This window comes from Saccoglossus kowalevskii, chromosome 4 (assembly GCF_978046115.1).
Source record: "Saccoglossus kowalevskii chromosome 4, keSacKowa6.1, whole genome shotgun sequence".
Taxonomy (NCBI): domain Eukaryota; kingdom Metazoa; phylum Hemichordata; class Enteropneusta; family Harrimaniidae; genus Saccoglossus; species Saccoglossus kowalevskii.
In genome coordinates this window covers 19,963,996-19,983,286 of record NC_140644.1, presented here as the reverse complement: position 1 = coordinate 19,983,286, position 19,291 = coordinate 19,963,996, and the positions used below count along the sequence as shown (strand labels likewise).

The 19,291-nt window shown below is 39.1% G+C and overlaps 1 protein-coding gene across 1 annotated transcript; it reads right to left on the bottom strand.

The window, feature by feature from the left end:
• On the bottom strand, positions 1–18,643 carry LOC100376104 (cyclic nucleotide-binding domain-containing protein 2-like). Its single transcript, XM_085498296.1, has 14 exons — positions 17,771–18,643; positions 9,602–9,672; positions 7,104–7,227; positions 5,944–6,018; positions 5,436–5,527; positions 4,302–4,464; positions 3,448–3,531; positions 2,861–3,067; positions 2,637–2,727; positions 2,366–2,530; positions 2,109–2,209; positions 1,772–1,876; positions 1,182–1,328; positions 1–691 (listed from the first exon to the last, which is right to left on the bottom strand). Exons 1-14 carry the CDS (start codon positions 18,641–18,643, stop codon positions 554–556), a joined length of 2,436 nt encoding a protein of 811 aa, XP_085354422.1. The 3' UTR covers positions 1–553.
• Between the last annotated feature and the right edge of the window lie 648 nt (positions 18,644–19,291).

Here is a 19,291-nt window from a genome sequence, read left to right as displayed (position 1 = left end):
ATCCCTTATTATACAACAGTTAGTGTTTGGATTCATTACACCATATTTTCAGTTTGTAGCATGCATCGTCACTATCCTAGCAAACACGAGTCTTGGCCATCCCTAACATGCCTACCAGCAGCAGTCAGCTGTACACGGCCTGCACGACTTGTTGATCAAAGAGCCATCGGCTGCGTTCCTCCAGCTGACGTTACAGTCAGCAATCGCAATCGTTCAGTTGAGCCCGAGCATACAAAACCTGTCAACAAAGAAGCTGCTCTTTGATTGGTCTGATAAATAAGCTGCTCTTTGATTGGTCTGACTGGGTAGCCACCTTCCTCATTCGAAATGTCAATGTAAATAGACAACAACACAGCCGAAGCACCACTACGGATTTTGGTAAGCATTCGCCCAATCCACCAAAATCATACACACTGATGCTGTATCGTTCGGTCAATTCATCTCCCTCCATCTTGTTTTGACCTCCATATATGGTCAATGACCGACCAAGAAGTCTAGGTTGAATGTTTTCATGACATTTTTGAGCTTTCCCGTTTTGTTGTGATTTGTAACCTTATAAACGGAGGTCTTCCGTGTGAAACTGTTGTTGAAAACTTGGCATAGTGCTCATCATCATACTTTTGTAGGCCTGCCAATTCGTCTGGTCCTGCAGACGTTGTTGTAGACTTCCTTCCGTCGGATAGGGCCGTAACTGTAAGATGGCAATTAAAAAGAAAATTTCAAAATGTGGTTACAAGGTACAGAACTCTCTTCAACGCTGGGGTTGTTACAAAAAAAAGTGTGATGATGACATGGCGATGATACGCAATCAAATGTACACCTTTCCAATAAAATCGCGCCATCAAGCGACGACTTGATGAACGCGATGTGTGAAAGCAATGTCGTTCAAATAGACACACATGTTATAACAAAATATATATTTTGGATAAATGTATTAAGATATTTTGTCAGACAGACTATGTACCACAGATCAAAACAATATGAACAATATTGGACGACGCTCTTCGCAGCCATTTATGTAACAGAAGCGCGTCATCACTAGACTGAGAACGCGGCTAATGGAAACAGTATAATGACATGAAATTCCTTGAATCAAAGATTTTCCGCCACAAATGAGACCAGGGCCATTTTTCTTGGCACAATGGTTTTATTTTGGGCATTTAATGACGGGGAAATCTTACCATTAAACGCAACCTTTTCCGTTGTGATTGTGTAAGATGTTGTAAGAAGAATTTCTTGTTGATTAGTATACACTCCGCTCCGTCTGAGACTAGCACTGTGCTCATTGAACCGCCCTCTACCTCTCCTAGAATTATGGGAATAAGGCCCTGAAAAAAATACGTAGAACGTGTTAAAATAATCCGGGTCAGAGGCCAAACTATATCAGTATATTTTAATTATTCTGGTAGAATCCATAGTAAACACATTTCTAGAAACTTCATATTTTATCGCAGGGTGGCGCTATAGTACTCAGCACGGTATATCCGCACTTCTTTGTACAATAGTTGGTAAATGTTATGGTTTGCATGGAAACTGATCTGATCATGTCATAGCGTACTATTACGCGAACTTATGACCATTTATTAAATTGTGAAATACAAGCAACGATAATATTGATGAAAAATTACCTGGAAACAATATATCATTCAAAAAGAGTTGTGAGGGCGCTAAACCACAATGTGATTGTCATTGACTGTATCAGACCTAATAAGGTAATAATGTGATGCTGATTTGTTTAGTTGTGCGTTTTAATAATATAAGATAAACTTACAAATATGTCTTTTTCTACAAGTTTTTGCAGTTGTACGTATACATTTTTTGGTGCTCGTCTTGATCTTGGCGGTGGCGATTCACACTTAACACTGAATGCCGCCCTCTGGAAAGAAATTTGGAGGTAAACAATTATTGTGACGTCATTGATTAGTAACAGTCGCCATTCAGCGGATTCTTTTTTGCGGGGATAAAAAACAAATCTTAAATAATAGTAGACGCAGTTTCTGTACACACGCTCTGCAGAAGGAAAAAAATAGCACACTTTATATAAAGTATCCCGTATTTGTAGGGGAATATTCTTTCCGGAAATTCAACCAAGCCAACTTGAAACTCACCGGTGACGATGGTTGTGAACTACGATCCCTTCCATTCAGTGACCTCGTTTCCATTCGCTCTTCTTCGAGTTTTTTCTCAAACTCCTCAGTGTCTTTGCTCACTGCAATTAAAAAAATAACACAGATGGTTTATTACACAACTACACTCCAAATATCGGTGCTGCAGATTCATTTTTGCGTTTCGTTGGTAACGTAAGTAGCAGAGTTTAAGAACTTTCCTAAAATACTTACTAAAACAGCACCGGTAAATGTCTTACCTTGACCGGGACTTTTAACTCGTATCGATGGTAACGACTTCTTCCGTTGAGGTTCTGGATCTTTCAGTGACGACACGGTACTCGGTCGTGTTCGAACTACCCTTGGCAAAGGGTGGCTTTTTGAAAGAGAGGTCATCGACCGTTCGCCTGCTCTACTCCTGGGACCTACAAACAAATAAGTTACACTTTTAAATCACATATCAAGTGATCATGACCACCATTTCTCATAAATTCAATGACTGTCGATATAAGTTCGATAATGTATACTCACTTAAGGGTATCTGTGCGTTCGGTACTACTGATCGAAGTCCTCGGATGTCCGGCTTTGTAGCTTGTAATTTCTTCAACACGCGACAAGAACCCTGAAAAAAAAGAAAAACGAAAAAGGGGCACAAATAAAATAAGTTCACAGTCTTCAACACATTGCTGCCAAATACAGATTCGCCGACGAGCGCCACCACGTGATATTTATACACTAGTATCAAATTAACTCACCGATTTAATGACGTATATCCAATCCGTTTGGTTGCTGTCTTTACATATAACACAGCCCCGACGAAAAAACATATAAAGACAAATTTTGGGATCGTCGTTTGGTAGTTGATGTACTGGCCAACCCTGAAATTCGACCAATGTCCGTAAGTATTGTATGAACTCAGGCTCAGCTCCCTCGCTCCTGTGCATAAAAATGTCAACGAAATCCTACAAGGTAAAAAATAAAGTGAAAATATATTTATTTGTTTTTCAAAAAAGTCTTAAAGCGGGGGATTCGTTAGCTGCGCATGCGTCAGATGGCCAGATCGTGTCGTTGTTTACAAACAAACGTCTACCCATGAGCCTTTGCGTTGTTAGCGTGTGTTGTTATCGTCGCTTGGGACTCAATTCCCGCGCGTGCACAGGTGAAGACCCTCCCGCTTTAAATAAAGAAATAATGATATAATGACCACACAGAGTGGTCATAGCCATCAAGAACGAGTCTCACTGGAATCTGGATGGGTATTGGTCTTTTCAATCGCTTGGTGGCGCACTGTAAAATACCGGAATGGGCTCACGATTAGATACGATAAGGAAAACCTTCTCACCTCTCTGCCCACAGCTAGCAGTTCAACGCCGTCTTGGCAGCTTACGGTGGCAGTTCTCTTTGAATGGTGCATTATAGCAAGTTCCTGTACAAATACAAATGAAAAGGTGTAATATATATTGGCTTATGTAATGCTCGATTCGTTTAGTAGCGATATGGAAAAAATAGGGGCCCGGGCAACCCACTTTTTACGAGAGTGACCAGTCCTAAGTGGTAGTATTTGAACTAGAAGTCCATACTGAACGCATAGTTCTAACTGGTACACAAATGCGATATTTACTATATGGGGGCCGCCATCTTGAATACGGCATGAAACTAAATAAATAGACAAGTTGTGAAACGAGTTTTTCAAAATCCTACAAATCGCAAAAAAATACCAATCTTTCAGAGTCAAAAGGATCCGTTGAGCTAATAATAAGCCAACCACTAAAAAAAATCGGCCAATTACGTCGTTTTTATGTGGAAAAATTCCCTGAATATGAACACCTAATTACAGAAAGAACATAGAACACTTTCCTGGGGTACTTGAAACCACAAATTGGCATTTCAACTCAGCAGCCAATCAGCGACGTCCTTACAGTTAGATGACAATTTCGGTTTCAAATACCCCGGGAAAGTGTTCTGTGTTCTTCTTAAAGTTCTTCGCACAGTGGCGCCCAGCGGGTGTAAAACGACAATGCGACTCGAACCATCATTCGAGTTTTAAACAATATGGCGACTATTTTTTTCGTCGCTCCTACGTCCATTTTCATTTTTATTTCCATTTCGAATATTAAACTAGACACGTTTTATGCGAAGACTGTGGTGAATGTCTATTTTAGACTGAACATGGGTCACTTTTTTTTTTCTACTCACCCCAAAGCTGTTTCCTTTCTTAAGGAATGCTACTGTATTCATGTTCGTTTCACCGGTCTTAGAATTCCTCGTGGATAACGTCACAACGGCAGTGCCACAAAGAATCATATAGAAATTCTCAGCGTGGTGGCCTTGTCTAATAATAACTCTGGAAGCCTCGTAACTGAGAATACAATAATAACAGGTAAGTGACAAATCACCATAACATACACAAATATATTCAACCGAAATTAATAATATTATTATCAACTGACAAACACGGCGCCATGTTTCCACTTAATCATTAAAGGATTTTAACATTACAGTGAAATAATGTATACAAAATGGATAACAATGAAGTTGAATAGATAAAACAACGATGCTCAGAATTTCTGTTAAATTAATTTGGGTAATATGTCTGCATAAAAAAACACAGGTTTTAGCTATTTTGTTTTTGAAACCACAACATATTTCACAGCTCCAAGTTAACTGGAAGAGCAGTTCATGATGTGTGTATTGAGTAATGTTGGCGGATATTAAAGCGGGAGGGTCGTCACTTGCGCACGCGCGGGAATTGAGTCCCAGGCGACGATAACAACACACGCTAAAAACGCAAAGGCTCATGGGTAGACGCTTGTTTGTAAACTATGGCCATCTGACTCGTGCGCAGATGACGACTCCCCCGCTTTAAATAAAAATGATTTCCAGATCGACGGCTACACTATTGGGGTTAATGAAATGTACAATATGCAACTGTGTTGTGTGTACAACGCAAGTTAAAACTATTATTTGACATTTGAACGCGCTGCACGACGACTATGATAATAAAGCTATAACAATTAGTGAACTCACGCCAAAAAATATTAAACACTCGTAATTAGAAGTAGAATTCAAATGTAAGTCCACTCTCCCTTTAAGTTCCATTATTATATCCTGTCGATGACATAACAATCACAAAAGTTTGCTGTGTGTCATTTGCAATCATTCACTGAGAACAATCAGTGTTTTACGAATCATCGTAAGATACTAGATTGTTTCGACAGAGTGTGGATGTTTTTCAGCCTTTGCCATTTCTAAGATAACATGTTTCGAAGTCGACATGAAACACCAACTCGTCGACGTATGCGAAAAAAAAATTAAATATGTGGCCGTTACCTTTCATACCAACCAACCCTGACAAGGGAATGCTGCATTTTCTTGGGGAATTCTGCAAAGGATTCGACTGCATTTTTGAGCGACAGTAAAGCCTGAAACCGACAAGAGAAAATTTCGTTAGTAAACGCCCAATAATAATTGTTTCTCCCTGGCTGGGAGTGGCAAGATCTTATCGCCATTGTTACGTCAGTCTTAAAAAAAAATAAGTTCACCTTTTCATCTATATGCCGTACATTAATGTCGCCTTGCCGAACTGGAGGTCACTGACCTCGGTCCCTACGCAACTTGCCAGAGAACTACCATGGCATTTTACTACACTGTGACCTCTAATTCCATGGTACAGTAGGAAATCAATATGCATAGAGTCCATCGACGTTTTTTTGATTGACAGGAAATCCGATTATTTATATTCACGACGCATTGCAAACAGACACGTTGAACATAGAGAAAGACGCCATGATTCGTTAAAGGTTAATATGCAAGGTGATAACAATACCGACTTACTCACCACTTTTTGTTGTTCTTCCGTCCGTTCTTCGGGTGGCATGGACAATATGGCCTTGGCATCGGGACTAATATGCGTCTGTTGTGTTTAAGTAGATAAAAAGAAGAATATTGGCAAAGTGCGTTAAGAAAAGGACATTATTGTAAAAGGAAGATCGGGGTTGCCAAGGACTGGCTAAAGAATTCGGACACGGTTCCCCCTAAGGTGCGCGGCGATAAGATCCCTATCAATGCAATTTCAATTCTAGTAGGGGAATGTTTACGCAGCGCAAGTTGTTTCAGTTTTCAGTGTTATAAATTAAACCTAATCTCGCACACATTCAGGGGATACCTTGCTGCTAATAACAATACAGTGTTTTTGTGAATAGAAATTCAAGTATATGAAATCGGCATTCTTTAAAGACATCTGCCGGTCGCTGTGTGCGCTGTTCATTACGAGTCTGAGAGTACATTGTCATTGTCATATAACAACCCAGTCGCAGGTCACTCACTCTATACGATATACTAGTATCTAAATAAAACCTATACATGTCCTATTTCCAAATAGGATCATTTCGCCAAAATGTCATTATCTGAAGATTGGACCGATTGGATATATTACGGATAAATAACACGTCGATAATGGCGGAACATGACAGAATAACGTCATAAAAAATACACTAGTCATTTTTATTTAATTTCACTAACCAAACCTCCATACCAACTGTGCCTCGTGTGAAAGCCTTTAAAAAAATCATCAAATACAAATATTTTTATACCGATTGATAGAACGATAGCACACAAAGTACTATAAGTTGATTATCTACTATTCTAACAACGAACGTTCTATTTCAGTCTTAATGATGACTTGATCCTTACAAAGTCTGCTGTAATGAAACTCACGAAAATTCAATTGAGTTTAATTTCCTACGAAATTCCTTTGGGAATATGCTGTCTAATAAATCTCTCGCCTCGCTTAGCAGTGGATAATCCTACCATGCGTCACATTTATTTATTTATTTATTTATTTATTTATTTATTTATTTATTTATTTATTTATTTATTTATTTATTTATTTATTTATTTATTTATTTATTTATTTATTTATTTATTTATTTATTTATTTATTTATTTATTTATTTATTTATTTATTTATTTATTTATTTATTTATTTCATCTACTCACCTCTTTTTTGGCTTTGTAATAAGATACGTCAAAGTAGAGCCCAGACCCGCCTATCGTTGAATCAAGGCTATCTTCTGGTGAATATAGGAGGAATTTCAACTCAGAATTACGTAACCTCGCCTCTCTAAAAAAAACAATATAATAATAATATTACAATTAAACTGAAATGTAACGCAGCCACCTGTGTGTATGGCCATTCTACAGACAAACTCAATAGAGTTATATACTTGTTTAGGCAGGGTGGGTTAAATGGCGTTGTTTACACCAATTTCGATTTTGTCCCAGTACGTCATTAACGTGTAGGCTCGTCCGAAGTTATTTTTTTATGAAGTCCACGGACCCGCGCATTCATTAAACGCGCCACATAAATGCAACGTATTCAGCAATTCGAGGTGAAATATTTACTCGCTATGCAGTGGTGTGATAAGTAGGTATTTGGAAAACGATATTAGTTATTATTGCAGGACTGGGTGCAAACGAGCCTAAAGAATGACGTACTCGTACAAAAAAATACCACCTGACACTGAAACCCGCAACCCTGCCTCGTGTCATTTTTCTGCACACCACCAGTTTTGTCTCTTGATGGAATACATATTGATGAACAATATACCACGAATTACAAACAAGTTTTTCTTGAGCCGACCCGGGGGGTCTGGGTACCTCGTACTGTAATTGGAACGCTTAACGCTTCCGTGGAGACGAATTGAGACCATCCGCCCTCTAAGAATCCGTACGTGTCGAGTGATGTCCCAACAATGATAGTAATACATTGGTAATTCAAAAATCTGTGGCACAGATTAACCCAATTTATGGTTTTCTCAAGCAGACCGAGTGAATGTCTGCCATAGTCGCAAGTTAAATCTACCTTTTCACTCTCTCGCACAGAATTGCCTGAATGAATTGAATGGAATTAGTGTTAATTCCGGATAGGTTGCAATTTTACTCAAGTTTCGGTACTTTCAGATGCACATTTTTTTTTTTTTCTCTTTACACAATTTTATTTCAGATGCACATGTGAAAACGTTTCTCACCACAATTATAAGTATAACCCTCTCTAACCGTCTCATATTTTGAATTTGAAAACAAATGTGTGGAAAGAGATGGCATACTGGAATTGTAAATGCGGAATAACAGAGTTCGCTTTATCGACTGGTTTTAAATTGGCGTACTTGGACATTCAGAAGAGACTCAGCTGAGGGAACTGTCTAAGTTTTCCAGTTTTCAACCAATGTGATTGAGTCGGCCATATTTTGAAGACTTTCAACCGCTGTGACGACGAGGTTTACTATTTTGTCGTCGTTTTACACTTTTCGTCAAAAATATTGGCTTCAGCACACATTAGTGAGAATTATTTTCCTGTTATTCGCTGATGATTTAACTCTCTTTAGTTCAACTCAGACTGTACTACGGAAATTACAAAATAAAATGTCACTATACGCCAGGAAATCGAGGCTAACAGTTAATTTTACAAAATTTGGTGGTAAGATTAAATTTAATGAACGATAGTTCTATAATAGTTGTAAATCAGAGGATGTGGCTGTTTACAATTGCTCAGGCCTGTGGAATGTGGCACACAGACAATTAGCAATGCAAGCAAAAAAACCGTATTTAACGGACAGAAAGTCCTGTACAGATAACAAAATAACTTTTAAAATATTTGACGCAAAAATAATGCCCATACTGATGTATTGGGCAGTGAAATTCTCTAAAATAAACTTTACTGTTTTGTACCCAAACTTTACAAAAATGCGCATAATTGACGAAATTCAATGTATCGGATCATTCGCTATTGATAGAACGTACGCTTTGAGAAAATAAATAACATTAAAAAACGGTTACCACTTTTGTTTAGTTTATCCATTATACAACGAATTAAGATCAAAATATCTACCCAAATAATACTATACTGTTCCAACTTTTAATAAATTCACACATCTGTTACAATAAAACAACCTGTTAGTCTTACGAAATGTGTCCAAGTATGCGTTCTTTGTCACGAATGCACGGCCAGGATGACAATAGTGAGGAGAACTATTGATTCCTTGTATTAGTGCTATTTTGCATCGCTCTCTGAATTAATTTACTTGCTTTTCTCTTTGTATACAATTTGGCCGGTGGCGTATTGTTAATAACTAAACATTATTATTGAGTTTAAAACAAAATACATGTATGGTACTTGTCGTCTATGAGGAGTTTAATTATAGTGCGATATACCAATACGGTAAATTCATACACATACTAGAAATTGTAGCACAGCCCACTTACTAAGACAGACCCCCTGACCACTGTCTTAAAAGTGCATTCGTGATGTTTTATAGTACACTTACCGAAGGCCACTGCAATTAATTGTGAATCTGCCGTGACAGGGCACATAAAATGCTATAGAAATTTGACTTGACATCGCCACCCCACCTCAATTTATCTACTCGTTAACAATCGAAATAGAGCTGGCACAAAACAATCGGAACACAGTGGTTGATGTTAAAAAGATGGCATACCTGTCGGAAGTGGTGAGCGCTCTGAGTAACGTCTGTACAATCCGAACTGCTCGTCGGAACCGGATCAGAGGCTGGAAACAAAAACAACGAATTTTATGATAGGTAATTGTTATAGCATTTAAAACATAATACAAATGCTGGAAACTTGAAAAGGCATCTATTCTTTTGAAATCCATAGCTTATTAAAGTGCTAATAAATGATCTTTTTCTTCAAAATAAGTCACCATGACGTAATATGTACTTTCTAACATAGAGCCGAGGTTATACGGTTCTATTTTAAGATCATGACGGTCTCATGAACGAACAAGAGCCCGTAATCAAACATGCGCTAGGAGATGTAATTTAGGTCTATGACACCTGAAGAACGTACCAAAGAACAATACAGTCATTTTCTAGGCTTTTAATGTTGACTCTCCCGAGAGAAGTCTGCAGTATATTTGTCTCAAATATGTTACAACTCATTCCCAGAAAAAAATACTTACCAAATTGAGACAGGTTAGTTAAAACAGAAGCAAGTCGAAAATAAGTAACAACAATATGCATTTCTTTTCAAAAAAATCCCCAAAAAATAGTTTCGGACCGTAAGAAAAAACGAATTAGTTATGAACTAGCATGAACTATGAACCTCCTCCACAAAAACAAACAAAAATACAGAGATTTGATTAAAATCCATAACCATTGAATCAGAAATGTTTTGGTCACGCTAATTTATATTTAGTGAAAAAAATGTATTTTAAGTGAAACACCACACACGAATAGGTCGTGAATGGTTCCAATCAGTGGCGGATCCAGCAAAATGTATTGGGGGGGGGGGGTCCAAGCTACGCCTAAGATATACGGACCGTAAATCGCAGAGAAGCTATGCGTAATCCAGATAATACGAATCGTCATGCGTTGGGGGGGGGGGGGCATGGCCCCCTGCCCCCCTCTGGATCCGCCACTGGTTCCAATCAGAAAATGGTTGTGATCAAAATCAGATTTCATCTAAGCCTACAAACGCAGTCTTTCTTATGTGTATCATAGAGCTAAATATATATTTTAGCTCCATGTGTGTATTAATTTTCGGAGCACGTACGACACCGATTGTGAGGCCCGGAGGTTAAAATCAGATACACGATTTGCAGATCTAATTCGACCCCCGCCCTCCTCCAGTCCCAAGCTCGAGGGCATTCAGTAGTAATGTGTCGGTGCATGTTCTGCAAAAAAAAAAACTCTGTCTGAGGTTGACCGAGACAAGTTAGCAACAAGGACAATCATATTGTCATTCTGTGTGTCGAGCCTAGGTGGAATTCAACCACCTGTATGTTTTCTGTTGGCATTTCAGCCTAGGAAAATAATCGACGACAAATATAGAACGCAAATGGTCATACTCGCATCCGGCACCGTTCAGTAATGGCAGAAATTACAAACCGCCAATTAAGGGAGTAAAAATAACTGAGACAGACCTATTTTCCTCGGATAAGAAAACATCTACTAAGTACCCCTATTGTGGTCAATCTGAATCTATGCAAACAATGAATAAATAATACACTCTGATATGGTGAATTAGAATATAATATTGGCATCAAGAAGTAATAGAAAACAGTCAAACTGAGTATACTAGAGTTTGAATTTAAAAACGCCTTGTTCGGTTTACAACAATGCTTTATTCTACGTAACAAAACCACATTGTATATTTTAAAGAAAAGGGGGAAAAACGACAAATCCTTTCTGAAGGGCGACTATCAATCGGATCAAGCGAGTGGGAAAGGTCTTCAACTAATATTGTGATCCTCTTACGAATGTTGACACAAAGCATAATCCTAAACGATGTTATGATAAATGCCACATTACCCTACGTTATTAGTCGCCATCTTGTTTGTTAGTTAGCAACCGCGGCCTAATGACCGGCATTGGGTGAGCATTCTCGTAAGGAATCACGCGTCAGTGTGTAGCCGCCGACGTGGCGCGTACTACAGACGGTTCGCCAGTGCGTGTGCTGTAGTAAGCACGCACACAGAGACGCAATTTATAGTTGGTGAGCGCGAACATTCATGTTTAAAATGTAATATGACAGTAAATGTATTTCATTTTACATTATAAAGTTCTCAGAGTCATGTACTAAGCTGTGCATTTCAATATTTGTACTGGCTGGCTAATTTCGTGACAATTACTACATTGACACTCTTACAATTACGTACTCTAAACTAAGCGAAGTATAGAAGTATACATCGTCTCGGATGTAATTACATGCACCCCTATGACCCTCACATATCACTCGACAAAAGTGGTGTCACCCAACGTCTGACGCATTCGCAAAGTACAGCAAGTAGCCAAAATATTCCAAATTTACGCCCAAGCTAAGTTTTTCGCGTGAAAATATAAACGTGAAATGACAAATTCGGAGTATCCCAATTACCAAGTTTTCTGCTCTGTTGTTGCGTCCCGAAAACCCCAAATGAATGTCGTTTGAGTGACAAAAAGGTGCAGATATACTCGTATATGCACAGCTTCAAATACGATATGTCAAATTTATTGTGTTTTCTCTCTTTGAAGATGTGGTAAATTGGACATTGTGCCAGTTTGTGTCCTCCCCATTCCCTAGCTGACGTCTAACAGACACATACTAGTATGACGTGTACACCAATGAATACACTATCATTGGTACGTAACTGACAACAGATAAAAACAAAAACAGAAAGAAAGCATTGTTTCGTTTTCGGACTGGCTCTGGGATACAAAAGATGTATGCTAGGCAATTACGATACAAAATCTTGAGAAGAGCACGTTTCTGTTTTAAGTTTTTGCTCAGAGTTTGACGTCCATGGCGATAAACGCGTATTGCTAAGAGGCGAGGGCGATCACTCGGGAGATGAGAGAGTAACTTACAGCACGATTTTGTCTTTGCACGTTATTAACGTGAAATATTGTGTACAGACACCGCAAAGAATGTCTTTTACATAGGTACCTGTCAGATAAGCTGCTCCAGAAATTCAAAATATTTTCAACAATTGAAATACCTGTTCACAGTATGCCAGTTGTGCACGATAACATTCAACACATTAAAACGCGCAGTATATGATTGAAAGTGGTATTATTTACCGGTAATAAACTGATGTCGCGTAGCTCGTGTTTTGGCCATGTCTTGCGGAGTGACTTGATTCGTGTCCGCTGTTTATGTGACGGGGATAGAGATGGTGGAATCCGCGGTGGGGTCTTGGTCCGGTCTATGCTGAGTAGCTTCAGTCTCTGTTTGTCATTACGATATACCGGTGTACGTGGTGGAGGTGTGACATCCACGGGACTCGGGGACCGACCGCCGTTAACCAGTACTCTCCTTTTCTCCGATAACGGCGGCAGGCTCACCTGCTTCGATTTCGATGTTTTTGGTTTCTTCCGCATGGTTTAAATGAGTTCATTCAGACTGTCATAGCCATCACCATTGTCAAAAATCGGGACTACCCAGTAGTGTAGTTGAATCGTTTAGCTTTCTCTTCGACGGCGTATTCGGGTGAATGACTTTACAGTGAAGGTGTGGACTCTCCCTCGTTCGGAATCAGTGTTTACCATATGAATAACAAGATCTGAACAATGCATCGTTACCACGTGACAAATGTAGTTAATTTGTCAGCCGTGTCGTAATATTTATATCTTTGTTTGAAAACTCTACAAACAATACTATTCACAAATAATTACCGGAACACAATCTTAAGTTATTAGTCGCTTCGGGTCAACTGGTGTCAACCTAATGGTACACATGCACATACTTTGCCGACTGTTTTCCGGAAACGTACTTTATTGATGTTGCCGCTCACTATGATATTAATGATATTATATATATATATATATAACCTGCCAGTGGGGATAATAGGCACCGTGAAAGTAAACTGTAAGTGACTTCAGATCAAATCCAAAATGCGGTGCCGCTGATAGTGATAGCGAGTAGTCACACATCACGAAAATTTCATTGACATAAACACAGGCAAAGGACTCATCTGATTACGACTGATCGATAGAGGGCGCACATGTATGAATGAGCATGGCCGACGTGATCTGGCCGACGTACTTTTTATCAAATTGTTACTCCGGTTGATAAGTATGGAGACAAAGTGAAAGCACTATTCGGCGCAGTGGTTGACGTTTACCTATTTGTTTTTCAGATCACGTCACCAAGGAAGAAAAAAAAACAGGCTTGTTAGAACACTAATTATAAAACCTAATTACACCACAACACCACTTACGCGTCATTTATGTGTGAATTAATTGCGTACACACATAACTAAACGGAAACAGACAGGCAATACAATTACGTCGCCCGCCATGTAGATTATTTGACGGAAATGTGCAGGTTTGAACAATACATGTGGTTAAGTCAGTGGTTTAATTCGGTGTGCACGGTGCCCCCGTGTATAGTGTACATGTATTAAGTTCGAAAGTCCGTAAAAATCGTGAAAATAAAGGTAAATGTACCGTTATTTTTTCTATGAGAAAATGTACACAATAGTGATATGAGTGTTTAGTAATTTACATGGGAACAACTTACAGCAAGATTTTTAACACTAAGCACAGACTGTAGTCGTCGCCCCATAAGCGTTAAAACAAGCCTATACTAGATTAAGCTGGGTTTAGTGTTTCCATACACGGTTAATACCGCTATTAACGCGGTTCAAAGACCAAGATTGTAGGCAGTAGTCAGTTTACGATGTACAGAACATGGAGACCGACGAAACAGGGGTTGCCGGGACACGCTAGTACATTTATATTATACACAATTACTCTGGAGTGGTCGCATAGTACGGTGCAATGTTATATGCAAATGGATTCCGAAAGCGCTGTTTACAATGCATTTACAATGCAGCAGAGCAGTAATATATTTGTTTAATAAAGTCGACCAACTTACGTGCACATTTCAAATATCATAGTCATATATTATATATTTTTCCATTTTGGGTTATGTTTTATGTTTATGTATATACATTTCAACAATTTCTTTAAATTTACCATGGTAGCGACCCATTGTTATCACTTTGGTAATTAAAGCGACCCAGTCGTTTCCAGCGTCTGAATGTTGTCGACAGATCACGACGACTTACTTTACTCTTTTTTGACACGAATTGAATAAAATGAATAGCGATCTCAATACATTTAAACACTATCGCCACTCCCGAACTGAGGCATCATTGTTATTTATCATAAATCCGTCCATTAAGAATGAGTGGGGCAAACAATGAACGCAATAATGATTTAATTTTTCGTATTTTGAGAATCCCACTGGAAATAAGTAAATACTATTACATATTGTTGCCCTGGTGATAGTTGAATAATTGTAATATATGGTAATGTATTGTTATCATTTACGACTGAACATACAAAATAAACTAAATCAAATTATTGTCTTTGATCAAACCAGAGCCTTTAGAAAAAAATCTATGATTAAACTAACTAACCAAACCACCAACACAATTAATCATTGGTCGTCACACGTGAATACACAACTACAACTCACTTACTTAATGCGATATCTAAAGTACACTCTACTTTATGTAATCCAACATATTTACATTTTCCATCGGAGTACGAAGTAGCTCGAACTGAGCTCAGTATGGGTCCAGTCTTGTGTAATGTCCATGACAACTGGTTTCAATATATTTCGCAGAGCTGTCGGATAGGTCGAGTTAACGAAAATCGTGCATTGCGTACATTGTGTGGAACGTACGTAAAATGCTTTGTTTACACATAATGACAATAGGTGATTTTCCGTACAACTGCGAGATCTCGCGAGATGCATGAAAGACGCGCGTCGAACGTCTGCCGCAAAAAACGTACGATTTGATTTTGAACTCGAATTTCTTTCTTTCGTAGCTCACATCGACCGGCCGATCTTTGACAGAGGAATATTGCATTCGAATATCCTCTTTTAATCGAAATTGTCTGTCATCAAATGTGTACTGCACATTATTGACATGGAAATGTCCCCCAAAATACTTTCGCGTTTGTCGAATCTCACGCGATGTTTGACGCCACTACGACGCTATGACCTTTGTTTTTCCTGCTTTTACGTTCGATTTCACGCATAACGCGTGATTCTCGCAGTGAACGGAAAATGGTCTATTCTAGAATGATTGATGATGGTGAGTTTGGTGCGAGAGCGAGAGTCTTTTCCGATGACAGGGATAGAAGCGGTCAGACAAAACTTATTCTAAAAGTGGGTGTAACAACCGCTCACTCAGGTTGACAAATCGATGCAGATTAAAGATGGCGCGTTGGATGTGATTGGTGATGTTGATGACGAAAACAGCGAGGTGAGTTCTGGGTTAAGGTCATATTTCTGATACCTGGTTCGTTTAATTTAGATTTTGGCAGACCTTTTATGTTATTCAGAACAGACTAAAATCCCCGAAAAGTCACAATAATGAAGTGAATGGAAAATCAGAAAACATTAACGTGGACAATTTATAAATAGTGTCACTACTTTGATATTTCATATTTTCTTATTTTTTTATTTTACAGATCAGAATGGAACACATAAATTGATAGTTATGGAGGCAAGCCTGGAAGAAGTTATGATATAAAAAATAAGTTTTGTCACTGAACAATTTTCAGTTGAATATTAAAACAACTGCCGAAACATTTACAACTTTTGTTTGTGAGTTATGTCGTGCGACACGATTATAGTATTTTATGCCTGTCTAAATACAAATAGGGAATTAATTGTAATTAAAAAGGGAACACCTTCCCACAAGCAAAGACATTTACCACAGACAGTGTAGCGCCCCCACCGATAGTGGTTGTACAGTTTTGTGGTAAGGCAATTTCCGCGGGGTGATTGGCTGTTTTGTCCCATGTCATTCATTTTGTAGTTTGCCATCAGTAACTCACGAGGAAAGAGATGATAAATGTTGAGGGGGGGAACAATATCATCTTTTCTGTTTCGGAGTAATTCAAAAACAATATTTCATGAAGTATGATAGAAGCTAGCAATAAACACCAACATCAATTTAGATTCGGCTTTTACATTTAACTCAACCCGACTACTACGTGTGAAAATTACAAATACAATTATATTTTAATGGGATACTGTCTTTTAAATAGCACTTTACAAACCACTCTTTTCGCAATATAATTCATCATCCGGGATATTGTGTAACCCATCACGACCAATCGCAGCCAATTAAACACCACCAATACGACTCAGTGGCGAAATCATTTTCGATACACGCCAGGCCATTGTAGTTCGCCAGTGGTGCGATGTTTCAAAATGTTTTGACATTTTAACAATAACTTGCTGAGCTACGCATGAACGCGTACAGCGTCCGTGTATGGTACATTCGCACCATTTCATCTCACCTTGATTAAAATGACCTTAGAATGACCTTTGTAGTCAGCACTTCATTGCTGGGCGTAACGGGAGGGCACGGTTGTTTTTGTAAACGTACCCCAAGTCTTTATACCTTTGATACAATCTTATTTTTACGGGCGACAGTTATTTCAGTGTAGACAATAAACAATGCCAGTTTAGCTCAGTTACTATGCTCATCCCCCAAACACAATAACACACAATATTCTGATTGTTTTGATTATATTTTCAGCGTATTTCCCTTTCTTCGCATCCCATACCAACATATATACAAATTCCTATTAGACAAATGCATGTAACACTCGCTAGAACACGCAATCCTTTCTAAAACGCCGGGACATACTTGAATCGATGAATCAAGTCGACAAGATAGCGACCACTGAGAGCCGGAAAAAAGTTTTTTTTTTTCTAACGACGAATCCACGATTTTCAGATCATATTGAGCAAAGGTTACAGCTATACAGAAATAAGGTCATCACATATTCGAACGTTCTTGTTTAACATTATTTTAAAACGAGTAAACAATTTTAGACTGAGACTTCGATTTTTCTAATAAAGTACGAGTCCCCCCCCCAAAAAAAGTACAGTTGCTATTAATATCATTACGGGCGGGTGGTTGTTGTTAAAGGCCGACTAGTACGGCTATTGTTATGATCACGAAAACCGGGATTTCTAAACTTTGCTATTCATAAATGTGGCACGTTAAACACGACTGGCACTTGGTTTTTTTCCTGAAAGAAAACAAAACAACGGACGAACTTGACAAGTAATAAAATGAACACGCGCATCATAACAGTTAACTTTTTTAACCAAAAAAGACACATTTTCCTTACCGGCGTTTTCCATCTGTCCGAATCCAGTAGGATACCGTCATTTCTAGCTCGCGGAATATTCTGTGAAACCGTACTTTGAAACTTCAGAGGGAGGTATAAGCTTGCCTCAGCCTCGAATGATTTCGCCCGGTTCGTTCTAGTACGATGTGATGGTGTCGGTGATTTGTAACTCCTCGTACTGGCAGGTGAGTAGGTTGTCTCCCAGACACGTCCCGGTCCCGCACTTCTTTTATGGTGAGACTGCTTTTCAAGCAGTGGTGAATCGACGGTGTCCTGGAGTTCGATGGAGCACGGGGACACAATACCCAAATCTTCGTCACTTATTTCCTCCTCCGTATCGCCTATTTCTGGCATTTTACTCGGCTCTTCCACGATCGTCGAAGGCATTGGAGTTTTAGAGTCAGGAGGTAAACCCGGGTAATTAAAAGACTCGTCCGATGCGCTCATATACCCACTTGAGATAGACATGATTTCTTGGGTTCTAAACCTTCCAAGCCTATTTCTTGAAGATTCTGGCGTTTTAGACGTCGACCTTCCAGCGGTAAGAAAAACCCTCGGCGAAATATTAGACGTATGTCTTTGTTTCGTGAAGTACAAATCTTGGTAAGATACAGGTGTCTGCGCTCCCTCTGAGCGAGGACGTTTTCTTTGACGGTCGTTCGCAGCCCTGGTTGTAAAGTTTCCCAGTGATAGCCGCCGGATATACCCAACGCCGACGTTCTCTTTCACTTTGTCGAACAAGAGTTCTAAACGTTGTCGACGACGGCGTCTCACAATCGCCACAGCTTCCTCGGTGTGCTCATCTTGGGCCGCAGTGGTCTGTTGTTTCGTCGCACCTCGCGTCTCGCGTGTTGCGAAAATTGATTCTGCCATGATCGTGAGAAAGATACTAATAGCGAGAACAAACCATTCAGTCAAATAGCTACAGTCCAAATGTTAGCGACATCTGAAGCATTCAATATGTTAATGTAATTGATGAGTAAACAACAATATTCCAACTGGCAATATATTGAAACGACCTGCTATGCAGCTGACGAGGTACTTGGTGGCGTGTATAACGGTCCTGTCACACGCACCATCAGTCACAGTAAATACGATAGTGTCGTAGCGTCACAGTCCGCGATGGTTGTGGGGGTCCTCCTCTTTACAGTACATTGTGAAATTTCATGCCGGGAAGAACGATGATTGGCAATTGAGGCGACTGGGACGTAGTAACGTTATCTAATTGGCAACTGTTACGAGCGTACAAACGTGTGGTGTTGTGGGAGAGATATTTGAAGAATTGGCCTACGGTGACACTGCGCACTCTCTTTCTAGAAGGGGAGGGACAATCCAATTTATTACCGTCATAAAAGAAAACAAAGCCGAGATACAAACCGGACAATACGACAAATACACCTCAAAATAGTTACAAATATCTTATTAACGAGGAGAAGACAGTCAGTCTCCAAGGCTCTCTATAAGGCCAGTTCTGAAAATGAAATTTATAGTCTCTTCAATCCTAGAGTTTTTAAACAACAT

Bases quoted from the DNA above. Each gene is read 5' to 3' on its own strand.
- LOC100376104 (XM_085498296.1), bottom strand. From the start codon at position 18,643: ATGGCAGAATCAATTTTCGCAACACGCGAGACGCGAGGTGCGACGAAA. The intron at 9,673-17,770 runs GTAAGGAAAATG...TTTTGTTTCCAG, and splicing joins CGGACAGATGGAAAACGCCG to CCTCTGATCCGGTTCCGACG. The intron at 4,465-5,435 runs GTAACGGCCACA...TTGTATTCTCAG, and splicing joins AGGGTTGGTTGGTATGAAAG to TTACGAGGCTTCCAGAGTTA.